At 41.8% G+C, this 22745-nt stretch overlaps 1 protein-coding gene across 1 annotated transcript in view; it reads right to left on the reverse strand.

Moving 5' to 3' along the window:
* Positions 1–5: 5 nt before the first annotated feature.
* The window catches only part of LOC140369882 (otoferlin-like), a gene marked incomplete at its 3' end in the record, with an annotated part of 30165 nt that continues 7425 nt past the window's right edge, over positions 6–22745 (reverse strand). The window contains exons 9-32 of the mRNA XM_072456979.1: positions 22019–22205; positions 21257–21480; positions 18760–18868; positions 18477–18651; positions 17089–17209; positions 16898–16998; positions 16720–16810; positions 16504–16620; positions 15349–15501; positions 13803–13992; positions 13608–13732; positions 12635–12769; positions 10177–10338; positions 9289–9408; positions 7980–8141; positions 6972–7134; positions 6310–6383; positions 6206–6232; positions 6014–6136; positions 4209–4278; positions 2058–2173; positions 1419–1556; positions 435–566; positions 6–74 (exon numbers count right to left, since the gene is read on the reverse strand). Coding sequence (XP_072313080.1) covers positions 6–74; positions 435–566; positions 1419–1556; positions 2058–2173; positions 4209–4278; positions 6014–6136; positions 6206–6232; positions 6310–6383; positions 6972–7134; positions 7980–8141; positions 9289–9408; positions 10177–10338; positions 12635–12769; positions 13608–13732; positions 13803–13992; positions 15349–15501; positions 16504–16620; positions 16720–16810; positions 16898–16998; positions 17089–17209; positions 18477–18651; positions 18760–18868; positions 21257–21480; positions 22019–22205 — 3084 coding nt within the window. The remainder of the gene's footprint in view (positions 75–434; positions 567–1418; positions 1557–2057; positions 2174–4208; positions 4279–6013; positions 6137–6205; positions 6233–6309; positions 6384–6971; positions 7135–7979; positions 8142–9288; positions 9409–10176; positions 10339–12634; positions 12770–13607; positions 13733–13802; positions 13993–15348; positions 15502–16503; positions 16621–16719; positions 16811–16897; positions 16999–17088; positions 17210–18476; positions 18652–18759; positions 18869–21256; positions 21481–22018; positions 22206–22745) is intronic.

Here is a 22745-nt window from a genome sequence, read left to right on the forward strand (position 1 = left end):
TCCGTCTTTCCAAGTCTGATGGTGATGTACGGATCCGCTTTGCCGTTGATGTCGGCCGGGTGCAGGTCGGTGGCCTAGTCAAGAGCACACACACACAATATCACTCCTGATCTACACAGGTGCGCGGGGCGTGGGGCCTTTGCTCGGGGGCGTGTGCGCGGGGGCATGTGCGCGGGGGGGCGTGTGTGGCGTGTGCGCGAGGTGTCTGTGCGGGGCGTGTGCGGGGGGCGTGTGTGCGGGGCGTGTGCGGGGGCGTGTGTGGGGCGTGTGTGCGGGGGCGTGTGCGGGGGCGTGTGTGGGGCGTGTGCGGGGGCGTGTGTGGGGCGTGTGTGCGGGGCGTGTGCGGGGCGTGTGTGGGGCGTGTGCGGGGCATGTGCGGCGCGTGTGTGCGCGGGGGGCGTGTGCGTGGGGGGCGTGTGCAGTTGGCAGCTCACCCGGACCACGTAGACTCGCACCAGCACGTTCACCGGGTCGTTGTGAGGAATGTTCTGGAACATTCCCATGTTCGAGTCGAAGTTGGAGTCCCGGGACATGTCGTCGCTCACTTTGTACATGCACATCGAGCCCTGACCAGGAACAACACCATCAATGACAAAGAAAACACACAAACACACGTCATTCAAGTACAAACTGTCATACATACAAACATAACATGCAAAAAGAGTGGAAGAAATACTTTTTAACACAACCATTTTTCTATAATTCTAATTCTATTTAAAAGAAAAAGAAAAAAAGTTAAATTTTCGGTATGGATGTCAAAAATTTGAGTTAATTCAGACTCCCCATTTTCTAATAATTATTTTTTAACTTTCTTTTTTTTTAATTACTACTCTTTTTGAATTAAAGAAAAACACAGATTAATCCCAATTTTTTTTTTTACTGTACTCTCTCTTTTCTTCTGCTTGGTGCTTTGAAACAATGAAATAATTAACATTTAAATGGACTTTTGAAGTTATATATAATTGGATTATTCACTAATTCAACATAAAATAAAGACACTTTTCCTTGTTTTTTGGGCACTTTAAAGTCATAAATGCCTCTTAAATGATAAAGTTCTTCCGCTTTCGCAAAACAAAATTGGAATATTTTTGGAAGTAGAAACAAAAGACGAGAATTGCATTTATTTTTCAATATTCCAAAGCACAAGACATTATTTATCCCTTTCTAAGTCATAACAGTGAGAAGTGTCTTGCTCAATAACTGCAGTGTGAAAATGTATTGGAATAATCATGACCAATCGACAACTAAAATAACCTACGACACAGAAAGGGCACAGCTGTTTCATCAAAATATATGTCATTTTTTGGGGATATTTTAACTCATAAAGCCTCATTTTAGCATATTTTAGGGTTAAACTGGTTGAATTGTGTCATCATAAATAGTTGTTGGGCTAGTTTGCTGATGGAACAGTTTTTTACTTTGAATTTCCCCACGATCCTGTCTTCGTCTGAGGCGTTTTGTTCCTCGTCATCGCCGGCTTTTCCCCTGAACAGGTTGAAGCTGTGGAGCCAGTCCTCGAAGTTGTCAAATTCACTCTCCAACTCTTTAGGATAAACCTGATTAAACACACACGGGAGACAAAAAAAAACACACGGGAGATAAAAAAACACATTTTCAGCTAAAGAAATCAAGCTTTTATAACAGATGTCCATAGAGAGTCATCCACTATTGTTTTTGTAGTGAAGTTACAGTGAAATTATGTCCTTTTGATTTTATTATTATTATTATTAGGCCCGAGCACCACTCACTAACGCACTCCTCACTCATGCACGCCCCGTGCATACTAATTAGTAGGACCATTGTAAACGGGCGAAGCCCGTGCAAAAGTGCACACTAAACAAGTGCTTTACATGCGAAGCGGTCGTCATCCCCACATAAAGTGTATGTTTAGTGTTCAGGCTTATTTATAGTGTAGGACTTCAGGACTAAAGAATTAAGTCTAAAGAATAAAGTCTAAAGAATAAAGTCTAAAGTCAAAGACGTACAATTACAGTAGGGGGCGGTAATGTAACACTTGGATACGACCGCCATAAAACAAGAAGAAGAAGAAGCTTCACCTTGAGCTCGTCCAGTTTGGGCTTCTTCTTCTCAAACGGATCCTGGGCCATGGACTTCTTCTTCCGGGCTTTCCCCTTTTTGGACCCTTTCACGTGAGAGTCATCAGGTTTGATTTCTGAACAGTTTTTCCACCACAGAAAAGAAAAGGAAGTGCAATAGGGGCAAAAAAGAGGAGGGGAAAAGCACTCGAGACATGAATTCAATATGAAAGTCGTCAAATTTTAGGTTTCAGCGTCGAGCCGTAGAAACGCTTTTAAAACGTGTGAACGAGAACGTTCTGCGTTTCAGAACCGAAGCACAAATGAAGTGGAACGTGATCGGATTTCACTGGGATTAAGCTCAGATAATATGAAAAATCAAGGTGGTTTGGTTAAATAAAAAGGGTTTAAGCACTTTTACTGTTGTATTTTACATGATTAGTTTACCGTATTTTCCGGACTATAAGTTGCACCGGCCATAAAATGCATAATAGAGAAGAAAAAAACATATATTTGTACTCGTTTTTATTACAATATTCGTTGTAATAAAAAAGCAAACTAACCGACATTTCTAAGATGGAAATTCAAAATTGCTTCTTATTTTCTGTTATAAAGACCTCTAATATATCTTTCACTTCATTTTGCCTCCTTTCTGGAATTTTAACGTTCTGATCACGGCGCATTTTAAAACGTCTATACTACTGCAATCTGTTTTTATGTTCTTCATTTTCTCTTTATGAACAGAAGGCCCAGGTCGCGGAGTAAAATGCCCAAAAAAGTATTGATTTCCGTGCAAATTTAAATCAATTTATTTGTATATTCGTGAGTCAATGTTTCTACTTGACGCTTGATCTTTTCTGGTAATGAGACGCGGAGCAGAACAGGATCAAGATAGAATACGGACGGTGGTTTTGAGCGGTGGTTTTGAGCGGTGGTTTTGAGCGGTGGTTTTGAGCGGTTGTTTCTCGCTAGTCGGAGTCGAGTTTTACGATTCGAGGACTTTCATGGAAGCATCCGCTGTGCGTGAATCAAATACAGGCCATGTTTTTCATTCATGTCACTTTGAAGAGCTGCGATTGGAGGACGACTGCGGCGGGACAGAGAGACAAGTTAGTCACGTGCAACATTTAGAATACTACAAGCGCTACTGCTACTACCGCTACAGCTACTACAGCTACTACTACTACAGCTACTACAGCTACTACTGCTACAACTACTACTGCTACAGCTACTACTGCTACTGCTACTACTGCTACAGCTACTACAGCTACTACTACTACTGCTACTACAGCTACTGCTACTACTGCTACAGCTACTACAGCTACTACTGCTACAACTACTACTGCTACAGCTACTACTGCTACAACTACTACAGCTACTACTACTACTGCTACTACAGTTACTGCTACTACTGCTACAGCTACTACTGCTACTGCTACAGCTACTACAGCTACAGCTATTACTGCTACTACTACTACTACTACTACTACTGCTATCGATACGGCGAGTTTACCACACAATCACACACGGGTTAAAAACATGCAACGTTTGATTAAAATGCTAAAGCTACAGTACAATACTGCTACTATTACTGCTACTACAATAATTAAAGCAGCTGGAAATGTATGTTAAATATATTTATAAAAAGAAAGCACTTATTTTCAGTCAAATCAAACATTCTGGGACGAATCAGGCGTTTACCAGTGAGTGAAATATTGAAATGAAGCTTCTTTTTGTGACATTAACGATCTGTGTCATACTGTGTACACACATTTACATCACAAACCTGACTCTCTGCAAACGATTTACTGATGCTACCACACAAACGATGACATTACTGCAGTACAACTACTATATAAACTGCTGCTGTGGTGGGACGGACAGGTGAGACTCCATCTGTGGCCTAGTGTTAAAACATATAAAGCGTGTCCTTATTTTTTACAACGTTTATGCTTCTTTTATCTATGTCTGGACTAAAAACTAACCATAGATACAGACTCAAGAGGACACACATGCAAACATTAAACTATCACTACAACTACTACAACTTCTACTGCAGTGGGACAGGGACAGTATGAGCTGGTGCCATACTGTGGACTTACTTAAGAGTGTAAGAGGAAAAAAACAATCGATTTTCAAGTCAAACTGATTTATTGAAGTGTTTTTTTTTACCTCCGTCGCCCAAATCCATGTCGTTGTTGTCCTCTGTGTCTGAAAGCGTCGCCTCTTGTGCTCGGAGCGCCTGCGGAGACGACACAAAACCAAATACTGCAGGAGTAACTTCAACTAAAACCACACTATTCACGCAAAACACCAGCGGTTATGAAGGAAATCAAGATGTAAGTTTAAAGTTGTGTTGTCAGAACATCTATACGCTAAGGCTGCCCCAAATAAATTGTCTTTTTGCTGTAACCCGACCCACCATTTTTTTTTTTCAGTCGGCTATAATTTTGACGGCTCGGTCGGGTTACGGCAAACAGACATATTATTTTGCTCTGCCTAATGATAATACTTTAGAATCCCCTTGATCAAGTACACAGTCCAACATTTCACAAAATACTTAAGTTTGGTGTTAAAGGTACGACATCAATATTTGAACAGAACTTAAAAACTGTCTGTTGTTTTTAAAGTCATTTATTGAAACCTGGCCAATAAGATGAATTCTTAGGATATTTGAGATTTCACAATCTCACAAGAATTCATCTTGGGTCCCGCGGTTACGATCAAACCCAAACCACATTTGATGCGGGACCGGATCAATCGTATTTAGTATTGTGTAGTAGTATCAGTAGTATTGTGGTTTGGGGAGGACCCAAAGGCAAAGCAAGGGCCCAAACGAACCCAAACGAACCCAAAGAACCCAACAAACCCAACGAATCCAAGGAAACCAAGCAACCCAAGGAACCCAAGGAACCCAACAAACCCAAGGGACCCAATGAACCCATGGAACCCAATGAACCCAACAAACCCAATAAATCCAAGGAAACCAAGCAACCCAAGGAACCCAACTAATCAAACGAACCAAGCGAACCCAACGAACCCAAGGAACCCAAGGGACCCAAGGGACCAAACAAACCAAATGATCCCAAGGGACCAAACAAACCAAACGAACCCAACGGACCCAATGACCCAACGAACCTAACGAACCCATTGAACCCAAGGAACCCAAGGAACCCATGGAACCCATGGAACCAAACGAACCCAACAAACCCAACAAACCAAACAAACCCAACAAACACAATGAACCCATGGAACCCAAGGAACCCGAACAAACCCAACAAATCCAAGGAACCCAAGCAACCCAACTAATCAAACGAACCAAACGAACCAAGCGAACCCAACGAACCCAACGGACCCAACGAACCCAATGAACCCATGGAACCCATTGAACCCAAGGGACCCATGGAACCAAACAAACCCAATGAACCCAAGGAACCCGAACAAACCCAACAAATCCAAGGAACCCAAGCAACCCAAGGAACCCAACTAATCAAACGAACCAAGTTAACCAAATGAACCCATCGAACCCAACGGACCCAACAAACCCAATGAACCAAATGAACCCAGCAAACTCAACGAACCCAAAGAACCAAACAAACCCCAAAGAGCCCAACAAACCAACATGGCGACGCTCACAGATGTATTACAGTCAATTTTAGCAGGAATAAATATTATTCTGTGTTTGAAAAACGTGCAGAGGGAACTACTTTTGCTGGATTCAACAAAAGTTTGATTTCTCGACTTGTTCCAATGTGACACTTCGACCAATCAGAATCAAATACTCATCACGATCAGGTTTTCCCGATCAATTTCAACTAGAGCCTTTCCAGATACTGAACTTCATGTTGTTCCTCGAGGACAGATCCAGTAATTAACCATAATGACATTCAAACAGCCAGTTCAGTAGCATTCCACATTTAAACTGTATTACTCAGTTTAAATGTCTCACACGCAGAGCAACAGTGTCGAGTCCAGACCTCAGTGAGCGTCTCGATGGAGGCGAAGTACTTGGACCACCAGTCCAGCATGCTCTCGTCCAGACCCTCGTCCTCCACCTCCTCGCCCTTCTTACGCTTCTTCTTCGACCCTTTGTCGTCGTCCTGTTCACAAACGCGCCCGGTCACTTTGTGCTCACGTCAAACGCACTCATACGTAAAGTGAACGCTCACCTCCACTTTGACCACGGCATCAGAGCCCTGGCGCCAAAGTCAACATCGTTAATACTTGAATTTGAAATGTGAATCGTCGGGGGGAATATTCAGCACAAACTCACCATATCCAGTTTGACCACCGTGTCCATCTTCTTGAAGTTTTGATCCGGCTCTGTGTTGACCACCACTATTTCCTCTAAACCAAAAAACAAACGGAGATAATTTTATTGAATTGAATTGTAATTTGGCAGATTTTTGTATAATATGGAGATAATCATATACTTCTTATTTCAAAATACCTTCAACTCAATGAAGATGTATTTCTTGGTAGTTTTGGTACATTTTTGAGTATTTTGAGAGAAATAACTAATTTCAACGTATCTGTGTGTTTTTCTACAGGTTCATTACTGTATTTTCCAGACTATAATTCGCATCTTTTTCATAGTTTTGGCCGGAGTGCGATTTATACTTATATTTATACTTTTATACTTATACTCCGGAGTGACTTATATGTGATATTATTTGTTATTTTCACACTTGCAACTGCAATTCATACTCCAGTCCGACTTATATATGTTTTTTTCTTCTCTATCATGCCTTTTTTGGCTGGTGCAACTTATACTCCGGAAAATACAGTACCTGTTTTACATTACTTCGAGATGACACAAGATGACGCAGTGAAGTGAACAAAACCCTTTGAATGGTCCTGCGAGGCTTCATTTTGCCATCACTAGCGTACGTGTTTTTCTAAGTACGAATCCGTCTGAAACCCAAAGCGTCGTACCGTTGGTGTTCCAGTTGTTGGCCTGCTTGTCGTCGGGCCTGTAGATGAACTTGCGGAGCGTCGTGACGGCGTGGGACCCGACCAGGGCGTAGCGGCCGAAGGCTCTGCAGTCCACCACCCGGATGTTCAGCGGCGGGTGCAGCAGCTCGTTCTCCGGCAGGTCCTACGAGGAGATGGTGTTACAACGTGGCGACGGGGCCTTCAACACTCACAGTACAAGGAACTTTAAGGCTTTAAGGGATTTGTTGAAAACTAATTCCAAGCCTGATTTATTCTAGTTTTCATGTAAAACTAAGTAACTCTGACGATAGAGCTCCCCCTGCAGCTCGCTTATGAAAGTACATTGTCAGAGAACAGACGCAAAAAGCTTTTGTTTTCTTTCTTCATCATAATAAGTCAGTATAATCACATACAAAAACATACAGAGCCAAATATACATAAAGAGTCAGGGTTTCTCAGGAGAGTTCGCCGCAAACGTTGCAAGGCTGGTTTACAGCCCAGAGACAGCAGGGGGCGATGACAGACACTTCAAACACCTCAAAAAAATATATTTAACCGTCACAGGGACTTACAAAGATGTTGAATAAGGTCAAAATGTTACTTAGTTCTGCTTTAACAAAAAAAAGTGGCAGTTTACATTTTCACACCAATATTCACTCAAATATAAAGTAAGATATCCAAAAACACCTCAGTAAAAAAAAATTGCGTCAACAAATAGAATCAAGAAATTTTAATTTGGCTCCGCCCTTTTTTCAGATTTATATGTCCCAGATACGTGCAATTTTGGCAATTTTTTCACAGTTTTACATGAAACATTATATTGGATTTGTGTTAGCGATCTACAGAAAATGTTTTACATTGATTTTATTCCTCTTTACCTGCGCTTTAGTGGTTTTTTCCTTTTCTTTTGACTTAAATACTAAGCCATGTTACATTTGATCAAAGTAGTGCCAAACGGTCACATCTGTTGTAGGTTTATAGTTTCTAAGCGGTCCGAGCGTCCCGTACCACTTCAAACCACTTGACGAGCGTGCTGAAGTTGGGGTTTTTCTTGTAGTTGGGGATGAGCGCCGACTGCACGCCTTTGCCCGCACACTCGATGTCCACCCGGGGCCGGTCGACCTGCGCCAGGTTCACCCGCTTCAGGTCCCTCAGGCCCCAGAACAGAACCTGCAGAGGAGGAAGTGTAGGACGTTTGAGAGGAGGAGAAACGCCTCCGGATCAACCGTTTACTCACCATTATATCACTTATAACCCAACGGGAGCTCTTTATTGTTAACTTGACACGGCCTTTCCATGTGTTTTAAATATTTATTGCACTCTTTAGATAATGTACTGCAAAATGGATTATCTACATTATCAATCAATCTGTCAAATGTATTTATAGAGCACAATTTGTATAAAGCGCAATCCAAAGTGCTTTACAACGTTAAAACACATTTAAAAAAGTAAAAACACAATACAGTTTTTAAAAATATAAAACGGTGTATGTCAAAATAAATAAATAAAAACATAGAAGCAAATTCATACGGTATTTCAAATATTAAAAAAACGAATTATGTTGAAATTAAAAAAGGACTTATTTTGTTTTATTGACCTTTATAAAACCAGTAAAAATCCCCCTGAGATCTGATCTGAGTCCTAGCCCCAAATCACATTTAAATGGACTAAATTTAGTTTTATTTATTTTGTTTGGTTTGTCTGGTTATGTTTTTGTCTTTTTTTATTTTAGTAGACTAAATTACTTTTTCTATTACACATTGAGATACCGTAGTTTCTGTACATTTTTAATCAGATAATGGTAAGAGATTCTAGATTGAAAATATGTATATTTGAAGCGGATGATTGATAATATATATGTAAAAATAATGTGTGTAAATTGTGTCTTTTTGCAGGGTTTTTTACAGTACAACTTTCCCAATATAATGTTGATAATAATAATTAACGTATTTGTCAAATACCGTATTTTCCGGCCTATAAGTCGCACCTTTTTTCATAGTTTTGGCCGGGGTGCGACTTATACTTATATATATTATGACTTATAAGTGATATTTTTTGTTATTTTCACACTTGCAACCGCATTTCATACTCCAGTGCAACTTATATATGTTTTCTTCTGTATTATGCATTTTTTGGCTGGTGCGACTTATAGTCCAGAAAATATAGTAATTAAACGGATTATTGGTAACAACTTGTAAAAAATAATGTGTGTAAATTGTGTCTTTTTGCAGCGTTCTTTACAGTACGACTTCCCCCAATATAACGTTGATAATAATCATAAACGTATCAGTCACATCGTTCCTTGGCGTGTTCTCACCTCGATCCGGTACTTGCTGAGCACCGGTCTGATCCCCAGAGGAACCGGGAGGATGGGGCCCCGGTCCATGTCCGTGGGGCCGTCGATGGGGGGCAGGTCGGCTTTACCGTTCGGCCCGATCTGCAACACAGCGGTCCGCCTCAAATCACGTCTTTATTACTATTGTTGAAAACGATGATACTCGTTATTTGCGCAGGTTTAAAACGACACGCAGAGCTCAGTATCATCAGGACGTTTGTTTCGCTGTATGAAATGTATTTAACAGTTAAATGCACTTTCTTTCATTTGTATTTATGCAATGTATTGAAACTGGGCGAATCCAGCACAAATATCTTCCAAACCTAAACCTTTTCATGTACCTAGAGCTGGTAAAGAAGCCAAAATGTGTTCTCAAGTAAGAGTTACTTGTAATGTTACTTTTAAATAATATTAACACAAGTACAAAGTATTGACCCAAATAATGAATTAAGTAAGAGTAGAAAAGTATTTGGAGAAACTACTCGTTGAGATCTGAGAAACAGTTTGGATGCAAAATGTGTTTAAAGTTAGAGTTAGACCCACAAAACATTGATATTTCACAGATTCTGGTATTTTGAAAGAACAGACACAAAAAACTCAAATTTCTATTGAGTAAACTCCTTATTTTTATGCCTTATTTGATCATAGTTTATGTTTTTACAATTTACTGCTATTATTCATTTTTTCATGTCGACAAAACAAGTTTCTAGTTTGTGGATTTGGTTCACGGACAACGGCAATAAAACCTTTCTGCTTCTAATATATGGAGTTCAGGTCGAGACGTGCGAATGTCTGATTCGATCACGTAAACGTCCCGGAAACCTCTGGATGTAACTGACATTTACGATCAAAAATCTGACTTAAACCGACCTGCAGCAGCTCAAAAGCGGCCAGCATCTCTCCGGCCGTGCAGTTCCCTCTGTAAATCTGGTAATACTCGAGTTGCGGGGGGAAACGGGGCGGGCCGTAGTGCTCGTCGGCCATTTTGACGACCGGCTTGGCGAACGTCCGGCCCATGAAGTCGGCTTTGCCCTGGAAACATACGAAAACACCGACTCCACCAGTCCTCAAACAACTTCAAATGGTACTTTAGACAAAGCAACGGCATTGTCCTCCCCCAGACCCCATCACCAGGACATTTACACAGGTTGTACAGGTAGAAACATGGCTTTTTCTGCACACGTTTCGTGACAGACAAGGCAAAAATAACCAGTGAACTGCAAAACAGGAATGAGCGGATGATTCGTTGAGCCAAAAATGCCGACTGGGAAATACACGTAAAGTCTCTCTTGCAGTTAGTGGTTATACAGGGGTCTAAATGATGAGGTATAAGGAAAACTAGAGGAATGTCCACCTATAGTAAAAGGCATTGAGTCCCAGCAGCCATGTTGTGACAGTAAAAATCTACTAAGCTAATTTTTTTTTTTTTTATTAGAAGGGAGCAGAGGAAGATTGCCCAACATTAGAATTAAAATTAATTTCCACTGACTCTGGAAACAAGGGCGAGGCAGGGTTGTACTCGGTCTCCCCTCGTGTTCGCTTTGTACTTGGAATCAGTGACGACCAGAAACAATCGGTGGTGTTACAATCGATGGGACGGAACATCAAACTGCCTGTTACACAGATTATGTTCTATTATTTACTAACAACAATTCAACAATAATATGACTCATTGCACTGTTCACTCTCTGCACTACATCTGTGAATTTAACTGTGAATTTTGTGCATATACTCAAGTCTATTTTTTATCATCTTATTAGTAAATTATTAAAAAAAATAATAATAATAATTCATGCCTTATTCGATATATCTTGCTTTTAATATTGTTCATTGTTGTATGTTTGTTCACTGACAATAAAAAAAAAAATCTGATTCTGATTCTAAAATTATGCATTTCCTTCATGATATTTATACAATTTCTGGATACAAACTAAATACCGTATTTTTCGGACTATAAGTCGCATCTTTTTTCAAAGTTTTGGCCAGGGTGCGACTTATATTTATATTTATATACTTCTACTCCGGAGCAACTTATATGTGATATTATTTGTTATTTTCACACTTGCAACTGCATTTCATACTCCAGTGCGACTTATATATGTTTTTTTCTTCTGTATTATGCATTTTTTGGCTGGTGCGACTTATAGTCCAGAAAATACGGTATACAAAAACTAAAAATTACTGAACTAAAAATTATTTCTTACTGGCGACCTCCCTTAAACAGAATGTCTTAAATATTTGGGCATAATCCTCCATCAGAATGTGTAAAATATCACCGCTCTTACATTCACAAGATGGCCGCCGCGATCGCCAGCAACAGTGTCACGATCTGTCTGGTTTCCATTGTACCTCACCGGGTCCAAACATGTTCTGGTCGTGTCGCACATTCAACAAAGCACAACGTCGGTTAAAGAAATGCAACAGGGACAAGTTCGGTGAGGTGAAAGTATTCCAGTCGTGTACAATTGTCCTTGTTGCATGTCTTTTGCGTGGACTGCACACGTACACGCTCTAGTGTCAAACAAGCACAAGCTCTACTTATCCCAGCGTGGTCCAAAACAACGGGAGTTTTTCGCCGGAGCAGGTGTGAAATTGATAGCAAAATACTTTAAATGTACTGGATGAAATAAGACTCTTGCATAAACAGATGATGACAACGCTGTTTGAGTGATTTTTTTACACAATTAATCCAAGAACTAATGAAAGAAACACAATTAAACAAGTCGGGCTGTGCATTAGTCTGTCATTTCTAACTGTCAGCGATCAGTTTGATGCATTTTACGGTGTTAAAATGGAAATTAAAATGGCTGTACACAATTTTTGTCCATGTAGTTGAGCAGAATTCGTTACAAATGTATTGCAGTCAAAATGAGACGTCTGTGTGCTGCCTGCGTAGACTAGCATTCTAATTTTATCGTCAAAGAACCAGGATGTGCAGACGTTCTTGTCTCTGAAAGTCGCAAAAAACGCTTAGGAACTCATTTAGGATGCGTGAAATACTACTACTACTATTACTACTACTACTACTACTACTACTATTACTACTACTACTACTACTACTGTTATTCCCATTTATGAGACAAATAAAAGTCTGTCTTTATACGTCCAGGAAATTAATCCAAGTCGAAATACAATCAAAAATCATAGTCAATCAATAGGAAAAACATTGTATCGTCCAGCGCTACAACAAGTTTTCTTTTTCTGGTATAAAGTATTGTATACATTTAAATTAAAATAATATAAGGATTTTGTGTTTTACGACTCTAAAGGAAATACTTGGTTTCTTGTGCGGTTTGGTGAGAAAACGTGGCGCTCCTCCGACTCTTACCACCGTGTCTTGGTCGTAGAGCTCGATGACGATGATCGGGGGGTCGTCCCGGAGCTCCGTGGCCTCGCCGAAGAGCTCCACGTTTTCAAAGACGAGCAGCTGGTCCCAGGTCGGGCACAGCGTCTCCGGGAGAACCTGGAACGGGACGTGAGCGTGAGGTCAGCGAAAAGAGGCGGGACTCTCTTTTAAATGACAGAAATGACACAAAACAGTTCTGACTCTGGCACCAGCAGGAGGCCGGTCCATGTTTAGTCCTGAGTCTGGCACCAGCAGGAGGCCGGTCCATGTTTAGTCCTGACTCTGGCACCAGCAGGAGGCCGGTCCATGTTTAGTCCTGACTCTGGCACCAGCAGGAGGCCGGTCCATGTTTAGTCCTGACTCTGGCACCAGCAGGAGGCTGGTCCATGTTTAGTCCTGACTCTGGCACCAGCAGGAGGCCGGTCCATGTTTAGCCCTGACTCTGGCACCAGCAGGAGGCCGGTCCATGTTTAGTCCTGACTCTGGCACAAGCAGGAGGCCGGTCCATGTTTAGTCCTGACTCTGGCACCAGCAGGAGGCCGGTCCATTTTTAGTCCCGACTCTGGCACCAGCAGGAGGCCGGTCCATGTTTAGTCCTGACTCTGGCACCAGCAGGAGGCCGGTCCATGTTTAGTTCTGACTCTGGCACCAGCAGGAGGCCGGTCCATGTTTAGTCCTGACTCTGGCACCAGCAGGAGGCCGGTCCATGTTTAGTCCTGACTCTGGCACCAGCAGGAGGCTGGTCCATGTTTAGTCCCGACTCTGGCACCAGCAGGAGGCCGGTCCATGTTTGAGTCCATTATTACCCCCAGATTTCTAACTTGGTTTGTAGGTTTTAGAGCGAGACTCTGGAGGTTTTCCGCTAACGCCAAAGACGATGATTTCAGTCTTGTCTGAGTTCAAATAACGTCTAAAGCCTCGTCCCGCGCCTCCATCTTCAACACGACGCTCTTACCTCGGTGACCTGGCTCTGGGTGGAGAAGAAAACCCGGGCGAAAGGGTCGGAGAGGCCGGTGCTGTCGGCGGCGAACAGACTCCGGGCCTGGTACATGTGGACGCGCAGCTGGAACATCTGCTTCACTGGGGACAGAAAGCGAGTCGCATTAGCTTTGAGAACATCTGCGCCGTGCGTGAGATCTGAGAGGCTGACTCATGTAGGTGAGGCTGACGGGCGGCGAGGACGGCAGCCCGGGGCCCTTGGACAGCTTGTTCTCCTCGAAGCCGTTGGGGAGCCCGCTCAGGTAGTCCCTGCGCTGGCGGTTCAGCCCCAGCCACAGGTACATCTCGATCTTGCTCTGCACCGTCCAACCGGCCGGACCGAAGCCCTTCTTCCCGGGGATCTGAGGAGCACAAGGGCGGGAGAGGGACGCGGGGGATGTAGCGTGAAAAGTGTTTGAGCAGTAAATTGAACTATCGTATTTTCCGAACTATAAGTTGTACCTTTTGTTCATAGTTTTGGCCGGGGTGCGAATTATACTCCAGAGAGACTTATATGTGATATTAGTCATAATTTTCACACTTACAACCACAAGAGGGCGCTCTAGACTCTAAGCGACGCAGAAGAAGAATCTGCCCTTCCTCTTCCTCTGGAATTTGTGGAGTTGTTTAGAAGTGACACAGAGGAAGAAGAATTCAATGGATTTAGTGATTTGGGGTAAAACTGATGCTTTGCTAAACTTGTTAGCATGTTCTTTATGCTATAGTTATCTGAATAACTGTTCATATGTTACGTTCACATACCAGACACTTACCACAGTTCTGTCTGTGCCTCATGTAGCTGAAGGTGTTAGCGTTAGCATACGTCATGTAGCTGAAGGTGTTAGCGTTAGCATACATCATGTAGCTGAAGGTGTTAGCGTTAGCATACGTTATGTAGCTGAAGGTGTTAGCGTTAGCATACGTCATGTAGCTGAAGGTGTTAGCGTTAGCATACGTCATGTAGCTGAAGGTGTTAGTGTTAGCATACGTCATGTAGCTGAAGGTGTTAGCGTTAGGATACATCATGTAGCTGAAGGTGTTAGCATACGTCATGTAGCTGAAGGTGTTAGCGTTAGCATACGTCATGTAGCTGAAGGTGTTAGTGTTAGCATACGTCATGTAGCTGAAGGTGTTAGCGTTAGGATACATCATGTAGCTGAAGGTGTTAGCATACGTCATGTAGCTGAAGGTGTTAGCGTTAGGATACGTCATGTAGCTGAAGGTGTTAGCGTTAGCATACGTCATGTAGCTGAAGGTGTTAGCGTTAGGATACGTCATGTAGCTGAAGGTTTTAGCGTTAGCATACGTCATGTAGCTGAAGGTGTTAGCGTTAGCATATGTAATGTAGCTGAAGGTGTTAGCGTTAGCATACGTCATGTAGCTGAAGGTTTTAGCGTTAGCATACGTCATGTAGCTGAAGGTGTTAGCGTTAGCATAAGTATCTCTCATCTGTTATTATTTTAAACTCTATTTACAGATGAAATGTCTGTTCTTGGTTTTGGATTTTATCAAATAAATTTCCTCCAAAAAATGCGACTTATACTCCAGTGCGACTTATATATGTTTTTTTCTTCTCTATTATGCGTTTTTTGGCTGGTGCGACTTATACTCCAGAAAATACGCCAAACTAAAGAGCTGGTTCTGGATTCGTGGAGCTGCAGAAGCTGGATCGAGCGCTGGCGTCGCTCAGTCCGGGGCCGAGCGGAAGCGGCGCTCACCCGTAGAAAGAGGGTTTTGATTTTGCCGCAGTCCTTGCCGCGCTCCTCGTCGGTGCTGGAGTACAGGATGTCTTTGGACGGGACGCGGGCGTAGGCGATGCGTTTGCCGTTACTGATCATCCATATGAAGATGTCGGGGACGCTGTGCTGAGGCTGAGACGCAAAGAAACAAAACACAAGGTACAAACTGTGTCATGTGGTTTGTATGATATTTATGTTGATGAAAACGTATTCATGAGTTTTAGAATGATACATATAAAAAAAAAAAAAAATGGATAAAGCCATGGCTATTACCAATTTAAAACTAAATATTATGCAAGTTATTTATTTTTATTTATTTTTTAAAGTCCTGATATTTTCATCAATTAATAAAAACTGAAAGTAATGTGAACACACTTTTTGAAGATGCTCATTCAGATGTTTGAAAAGAACATTTTACAAACTTTAAAATGTCGTATTTAGTTATTTCACGGTATTTTCTTAAATTGACGTGTGACAGGTTCTGACAATTTTCAAATTCTGACTTTATTTGGAGTATTATACCTGTTGTACATATACATTATAGTTTTACACCAACCGAGCAGGTATTTGTGGAGACAACGTTGCAAAATTGGTAGAAAAGTGACATCACACTCCAGTCTAAGTTTATGCATAAATAATACAAAATGTTTTACTCTAAAAACATTAATTCAACAAAATAAATTCGCCATTAAATTATTTCTCCCTCCCAGTGTTTGCTGGGTAATTTCCTAGTGTGATGTCATCATATACAAACAGGAAGTGAAATTATAAATCTAAAAAACTAACTGTTCTGGGATATTTTGGTTTTAATTTTTTAGCAAAATTCTAAATATATTTATCTTATCTACATTTTAGTTCAATGATTCGTCCGACCTGTAGGGGGCGCTTTAAGTTTGGGGTTGCAGTCTGTCTCATACGCACAGAAATCAGTTAATGTAATGTATAAATATCATCATTTGTGTTCAAGTAATAGTTATTTCTGAGTCGTGAAGTGAAAAACCCCGGGACGAGCCGCCCCCAGCCGCCCCCAGCCGCCCCCAGCCGCCCCCAGCCGCCCCCAGCCGCCCCCAGCCGTCCCCAGCCGCCCCCAGCCGCCCCCAGCCGCCTCGGGGCAGACTGCCGAAGCGTTCTCACCTCGTCGGACAAAAAGCGCAGCTTGTGCAGGAAGTTGAAGGTGAGTTTGAGTTTGTCGCGGACGGTGCTCCTCTTGACCTGGGTCCTCATGGTCTTCGCCTGCTGAGCGATCGACTCCTGCAGCGCAAAACCACAGCGTGAACTCAAATCTGGACAAAACATAGTCTAAATCTGAAGGAAAAAAAAAACGAGGACTCTTTAAAGCGACACACGCACCACTTCTGCCATGCACAGCTTCACCCTCTCCCGGTCCAGTTTGGTCCGGCCCGACTGGTTCTGGTCTTTGCTCGCGAGGGACAGAAACTGACTGGAGACGGGGGAAAGATGGAAGAGTTGCATTTCGATTTTAGCTGCATTTACTTTTTAAATTTCCTTTGACTTTTGTGTGACTGACTTGCACCCGTGGCTGAGGTCCTCCAGGACTCCTCTCAGGCGGCGTTCAGGATAGGTCTTCTCTGTTTTTATGATCTCCTGGACGTCGTTCAGACCCTCTTCCTACAGAGATAAGACAATTGTTTACATTTTTCTAATATAATCGTGCTTCTTTTTACAACCATTATTAAAGCGCAGCAGTCATGGACTTGCCAGTTTGTCCGCGATGTTGTCGATCACGTTTGCGTTGTAAAGTCTCCTTCGCTGGTCCTGCCACCAGCTCTTGATGAAAATACAAGGCTTTCGCTCAAAGTACGGCAAGTGGAAGTAGTTTCTGAGGGAAAAGACGGATATAATGTAAAGATGTGTGGTCCTAAGATATACAAATGTAAAAATATGTGGTCCTAAGATGTAAAAATATGTGGTCCGAAGATGCAAAAATATGTGGTCCTAACATGTAAAAATGTAAAAAATATGTGGTCCTAATGGGTAAAAATGTTTTAAAAAATATGTGGCCCTAACATGTGGTCCTAACATATAAAAATATGTGGTCCAAACATGTAAAAATATGTGGTCCAAACATGTAAAAATGTGTGGTCCTAACATGTAAAAATGTAAAAAATGTGTGGTCCTAACAGGTAAAAATATGTGGTCCAAACATGTAAAAATGTGTGGTCCAAACATGTAAAAATGTAAAAAATGTGTGGTCTTAACATGTAAAAATATGTGGTCCTAACCTGTAAAAAAATATGTGGTCCTAACATGTGAAAAAGTAAAAATATGTGGTCCTAACATGTAAAAATATGTGGTCCTAACATGTAAAAATATGTGGTCCTAACATGTAAAAATATGTGGTCTAACAGATAAAAATATGTGTGAAAAAAAAAGCAAAAATGTGTGGTCCTGACATGTAAAAATGTAAAAATGTGTGGTCCTAACATGTAAAAATGTAAAAATGTGTGGTCCTAACATGTAAAAATGTAAAAATGTGTGGTCCTAACATATAAAAATGTGTGGTCCTAACATGTAAAAATGTGTGGTCCTAATATGTAAAAATGTAAAAATATGTGGTCCTAACATGTAAAGATATGTGGTAATATGTGGTCCTAACATGTAAAAATATGTGGTCCTAACATGTAAAGATATGTGGTAATATGTGGTCCTAACATGTAAAAATGTGTGGTCCTAATATGTAAAAATGTCCAAATATGTGGTAATATGTGGTCTTAACATGTAAAAATGTTAATATGTGTGTGGTCCTAAGATGTAAAAATATGTGGTCTAACAGATAAAAATATGTGTGAAAAAAAAGCAAAAATGTGTGGTCTTAACATGTAAAAATGTGTGGTCCTAATATGTAAAAATGTAAAAATATGTGGTCCTAACATGTAAAGATATGTGGTAATATGTGGTCCTAACATGTAAAGATATGTGGTCCTAACATGTAAAGATATGTGGTAATATGTGGTCCTAACATGTAAAAATATGTGGTCCTAACATGTAAAAATGTTAACATGTGTGTGGTCCTAAGATGTCAACATGTAAAACTTGAACTCTAACATATTGCAGTGCATATGATGAGCAGATGGACGTATGGAGACCTGTCTGTTACGACGGGCTTCATGGGCGGAGTCACGGACACAGACTGAAAGTCGCCGTCGTCCTCCATCTCCTCGTCGCTCGACTGATTGATCAGCTCCGTCTCCTCCTCGTCGCCGTCTTTTTTACCTTTGGATTTGGGCTGGATCACGCTGTCCGCCTCGTTTCCATAGTAACCTGAACAAACACCGAGTATTCTAGTGAAGTGACTGACGTGTGAGTCCTGCGTTGTGTTAAAACTGTAATGTTGCTCCTTCATAGTTGTTGTTTTTATTTATTTTTTACCTATTGTGACTTCAAAGTTGATGGGTTTGTCTCCGATCTTTCTGTCGATCATCGTGGCTTCGAGGAACGAGCCGAAGAGGAAAAACTCCTCGACTTTCCCAGTGGCAGTCTGTGGAAGAAGAGAAGAAGAAACGTAAAGTGAGTCGTTGGAAGAAGAAAAGAAGAATCGAATAAATGTTATTTTATAAGCGACGACTATTGAAGCGATGTTGAACTTTTGTGAGGTTCTAGACCCCCTCACTCTAAAACTCGACTTTAAAGCGCCCCCTACAGGTCAGACGACTCACTGAACTAAAACGCAGTTAAGATAAATATATTTTGAATTTAGCTAAAAATGACAAAAATGTTACCACAGAATAGCTCATATTTAGGTTTATAAGTTCACTTCCTGTTTGTAATTGATGACATCACAGTAGGAAATTACCCAGCAAACACTGGGCCAAAACTCATCTTATGTCACTTTTTTTAAAATGTGGAGTTTCTTTGTGTAAATTCTGCATAAACTTTGACTGGAATGATGAGTGTCCCTGGTGTGATGTCACTTCCTGTCATCAGATTTTTCAACGTTTTCTCCACAAATGCCTGCTCGGTGTAAAACTATAATTTATATGTACAACAGGTATAAATACACAAAATTAGAGTCGTAAAAACCTGTTATAGGCACTTTAAAGCGACATTTTGAGGAAAACTTAACGTTGAGTTTATCGTTTGTTGTAACAAATGCTACAAAAAGAGCTGATTAAAATGAAAAGTGAAAAATAGGGATGTTGTAAACGTTCAAATAATCGTGTACAGTGATATTTCTGCACTTTTGCGATTCATTTTAGTGACAATTCACATTTGTCTTCTAATTAAACCTCAACTAAAGCGTTTAATTACATGTCGTTGGAGTGAAATAACATGGTCTGAATATCATATATATTGAGACCACTCCTGCTTTAAATAAATACATCTCGTAGTTTATTGTGTTTTTTATGTAAATCTAGCTAAATATGCACTTTAAAGCAACAAAAACAAATATAAAGATGGACAGAAATGTGAACTTCTTTCTTCTGATAATGGCTCGTGTTTAAACTCATGAAACAAGCTGCTCCTCGGGCTTATTACGGTTCCATAAATATTCCATGTCTTTACATTGTCTCCAACAAACAAAGTGTAAATAATGGAGGAGGCGGCGTAAATAAAGGGGATAAATAATGCAGTGGGGTCCGCGTACGACGGTCACCGGATCCTCCACCGGACCACCACAAGGGTTAAGTTACTACAAAGTCATAACCCATATTTTGGTTTATTCATGGGGTCTTAATTGGCCAATGTAACTGTCAATATAGAATTACTGACATATTTAAATATGTACATTTCCCTGCTGTGATACATGTACTGCTGTACCTCCTGCAGTACTCACCTCTGCTGTGGTACTGTGATACATGTACTGCAGTACTCACCTCTGCTGTGGTACTCTGATACATGTACTGCTGTACCTCCTGCAGTACTCACCTCTGCTGTGGTACTCTGATACATGTACTGCAGTACTCACCTCTGCTGTGACACATGTACTGCAGTACTTCTTGCAGTACTCACCTCTGCTATGACACATGTACTGCAGTACTTCTTGCAGTACTCACCTCTGCTGTGATACTGTGACACATGTACTGCTGTATTTCCTGCTGTACTCACCTCTGCTGTGGTACTGTGACACATGTACTGCAGTACTTACCTCTGCTGTGATACTGTGACATATGTACTGCAGTACCTCTTGCAGTACTCACCTCTGCTGTGGTACTGTGACACATGTACTGCAGTACTTCTTGCAGTACTCACCTCTGCTGTGGTACTGTGACACATGTACTGCAGTACTTCTTGCAGTACTCACCTCTGCTGTGGTACTGTGACACATGTAATGCAGTACTTCCTGCAGTACTCATCTCTGCTATGACACATGTACTGCAGTACTTCCTGCAGTACTCATCTCTGCTATGACACATGTACTGCAGTACTTCCTGCAGTACTCATCTCTGCTATGACACATGTACTGCAGTACTTCCTGCAGTACTCATCTCTGCTATGACACATGTACTGCAGTACTTCCTGCAGTACTCATCTCTGCTATGACACATGTACTGCAATACTTCTTGCAGTACTCACCTCTGCTATGACACATGTACTGCAGTACTTCTTGCAGTACTCACCTCTGCTATGACACATGTACTGCAGTACTTCTTGCAGTACTCATCTCTGCTATGACACATGTACTGCAGTACTTCTTGCAGTACTCACCTCTGCTATGACACATGTACTGCAGTACTTCCTGCAGTACTCATCTCTGCTATGACACATGTACTGCAGTACTTCTTGCAGTACTCACCTCTGCTATGACACATGTACTGCAGTACTTCTTGCAGTACTCATCTCTGCTATGACACATGTACTGCAGTACTTCTTGCAGTACTCACCTCTGCTATGACACATGTACTGCAGTACTTCTTGCAGTACTCACCTCTGAGATGTTGGGGATGCCCTCCACATGGACCTCTGTGTTGCTGGGCACTTCTGGAGACGACACGTCCAGGATCTCGACGCCCAGCGAGATGAGCAGCCGCGCCCTGAAGGAGGCGCCCTCGCCTAGGCCCTCGTTCAGCTCCTGGTACTCGTCGATCAGAGAGTACGTGCGCGTGGAGCCGTACATGTTCACCCAGGCCGGGCCCAGCGTCGGGAGGAAGCCTGCGAGGAAGACTCAAAGCTCTACTGCGGAACATTCACCGTCAAACACCCTATGGTACGAGCCGAGGGTCTTTAAAAATGTGTGAATACTTGTTTTGTAGACGATTACGATTGTGTTGAATCAAAGTTAGCTTCAATGACATTTGTATAGGTTTGTTATCTAACGTTTAGTTTAAATTGGGAGTTATTTTATTTGCAAGTATTTGTTTAAAAAGTCTAGTTTACAATGAAATGAAATGTTATATTATAGTGTTATTATATGTTCCTCCTCTGCTGATGAGAACGTCACGAGTAAACACACTGTTGATGATTAAAAACACAAATGAATCAAAAGTGGGTGAACAGGGTGAAATGGTGAAAAGGTGAAAAGGTGGAATGAACTTCAGTGAAAGGATTTGTCCAGATTTAATCCTGGTTTAGAGAGAATTAATCCTTGTAAAGTCTTTTTTAAATACAACATTATAAAGAAATGCGGGCGTTCCTCAGCTACAAACACTGAAGACAAACGTTCACCGTCAACACCGCGTCGCACGTTTACCTTTATCTCCGTCGTTGGAGATCTTCTTCAGGTCCAGGAAGTGCGTTCCCATGGCGACGTCGTTGACCTTGTCCGAGTCGCGTAGCTGGAGCTTCATGCGTTTGCACAGCGGCGGGAACATCTCGGTGAAGACGACCTGCTCGTTCCAGATGGGCTCGTAGCAGCTCTTCTGCACCGTCGTCTTCCCCTGCGGACGCGCCACGCCGTTTAGCCACATTATTAGCACGCCGTTTAGCCACATTATTAGCACGCCGTTTAGCCACATTATTAGCACGCCGTTTAGCCGCATTATTAGCACGCCGTTTAGCCACATTATTAGCATGCCGTTTAGCCACATTATTAGCACGCCGTTTAGCCACATTATTAGCACGCCGTTTAGCCACATTATTAGCATGCGGCGACGACAGATTATACGTGTCAACAGCGCGGAACCGTTTATGCGCTCAAAGGGAGAAACTCTTTAAGAAACGCAAAGATTCTCGTAATCGTCAAACATAACTGAGCTGGCCACGGACACAAGGATCAAACCACTAACCTTCTGGTATCATGACCTCTCTGCCTACACCACCGGAGGCTCTGTCGCTCACATGCTACTAAAACACTGTCATTCATAATTTACACACACTTCGCTCACAAACCTTCAGTGGTAGCAAAAGTACCGTATTTTCCGGACTATAAGTTGCACCCTTTTTCATAGTTTTGGCCGGGGTGCGACTTATACTCCAGA

The sequence above is a fragment of the Eucyclogobius newberryi genome, unplaced genomic scaffold (assembly GCF_026437365.1).
Source record: "Eucyclogobius newberryi isolate DKJ021-1_F unplaced genomic scaffold, fEucNew1.0.hap1 SCAF_200, whole genome shotgun sequence".
Classification (NCBI taxonomy): Eukaryota; Metazoa; Chordata; class Actinopteri; order Gobiiformes; family Gobiidae; genus Eucyclogobius; species Eucyclogobius newberryi.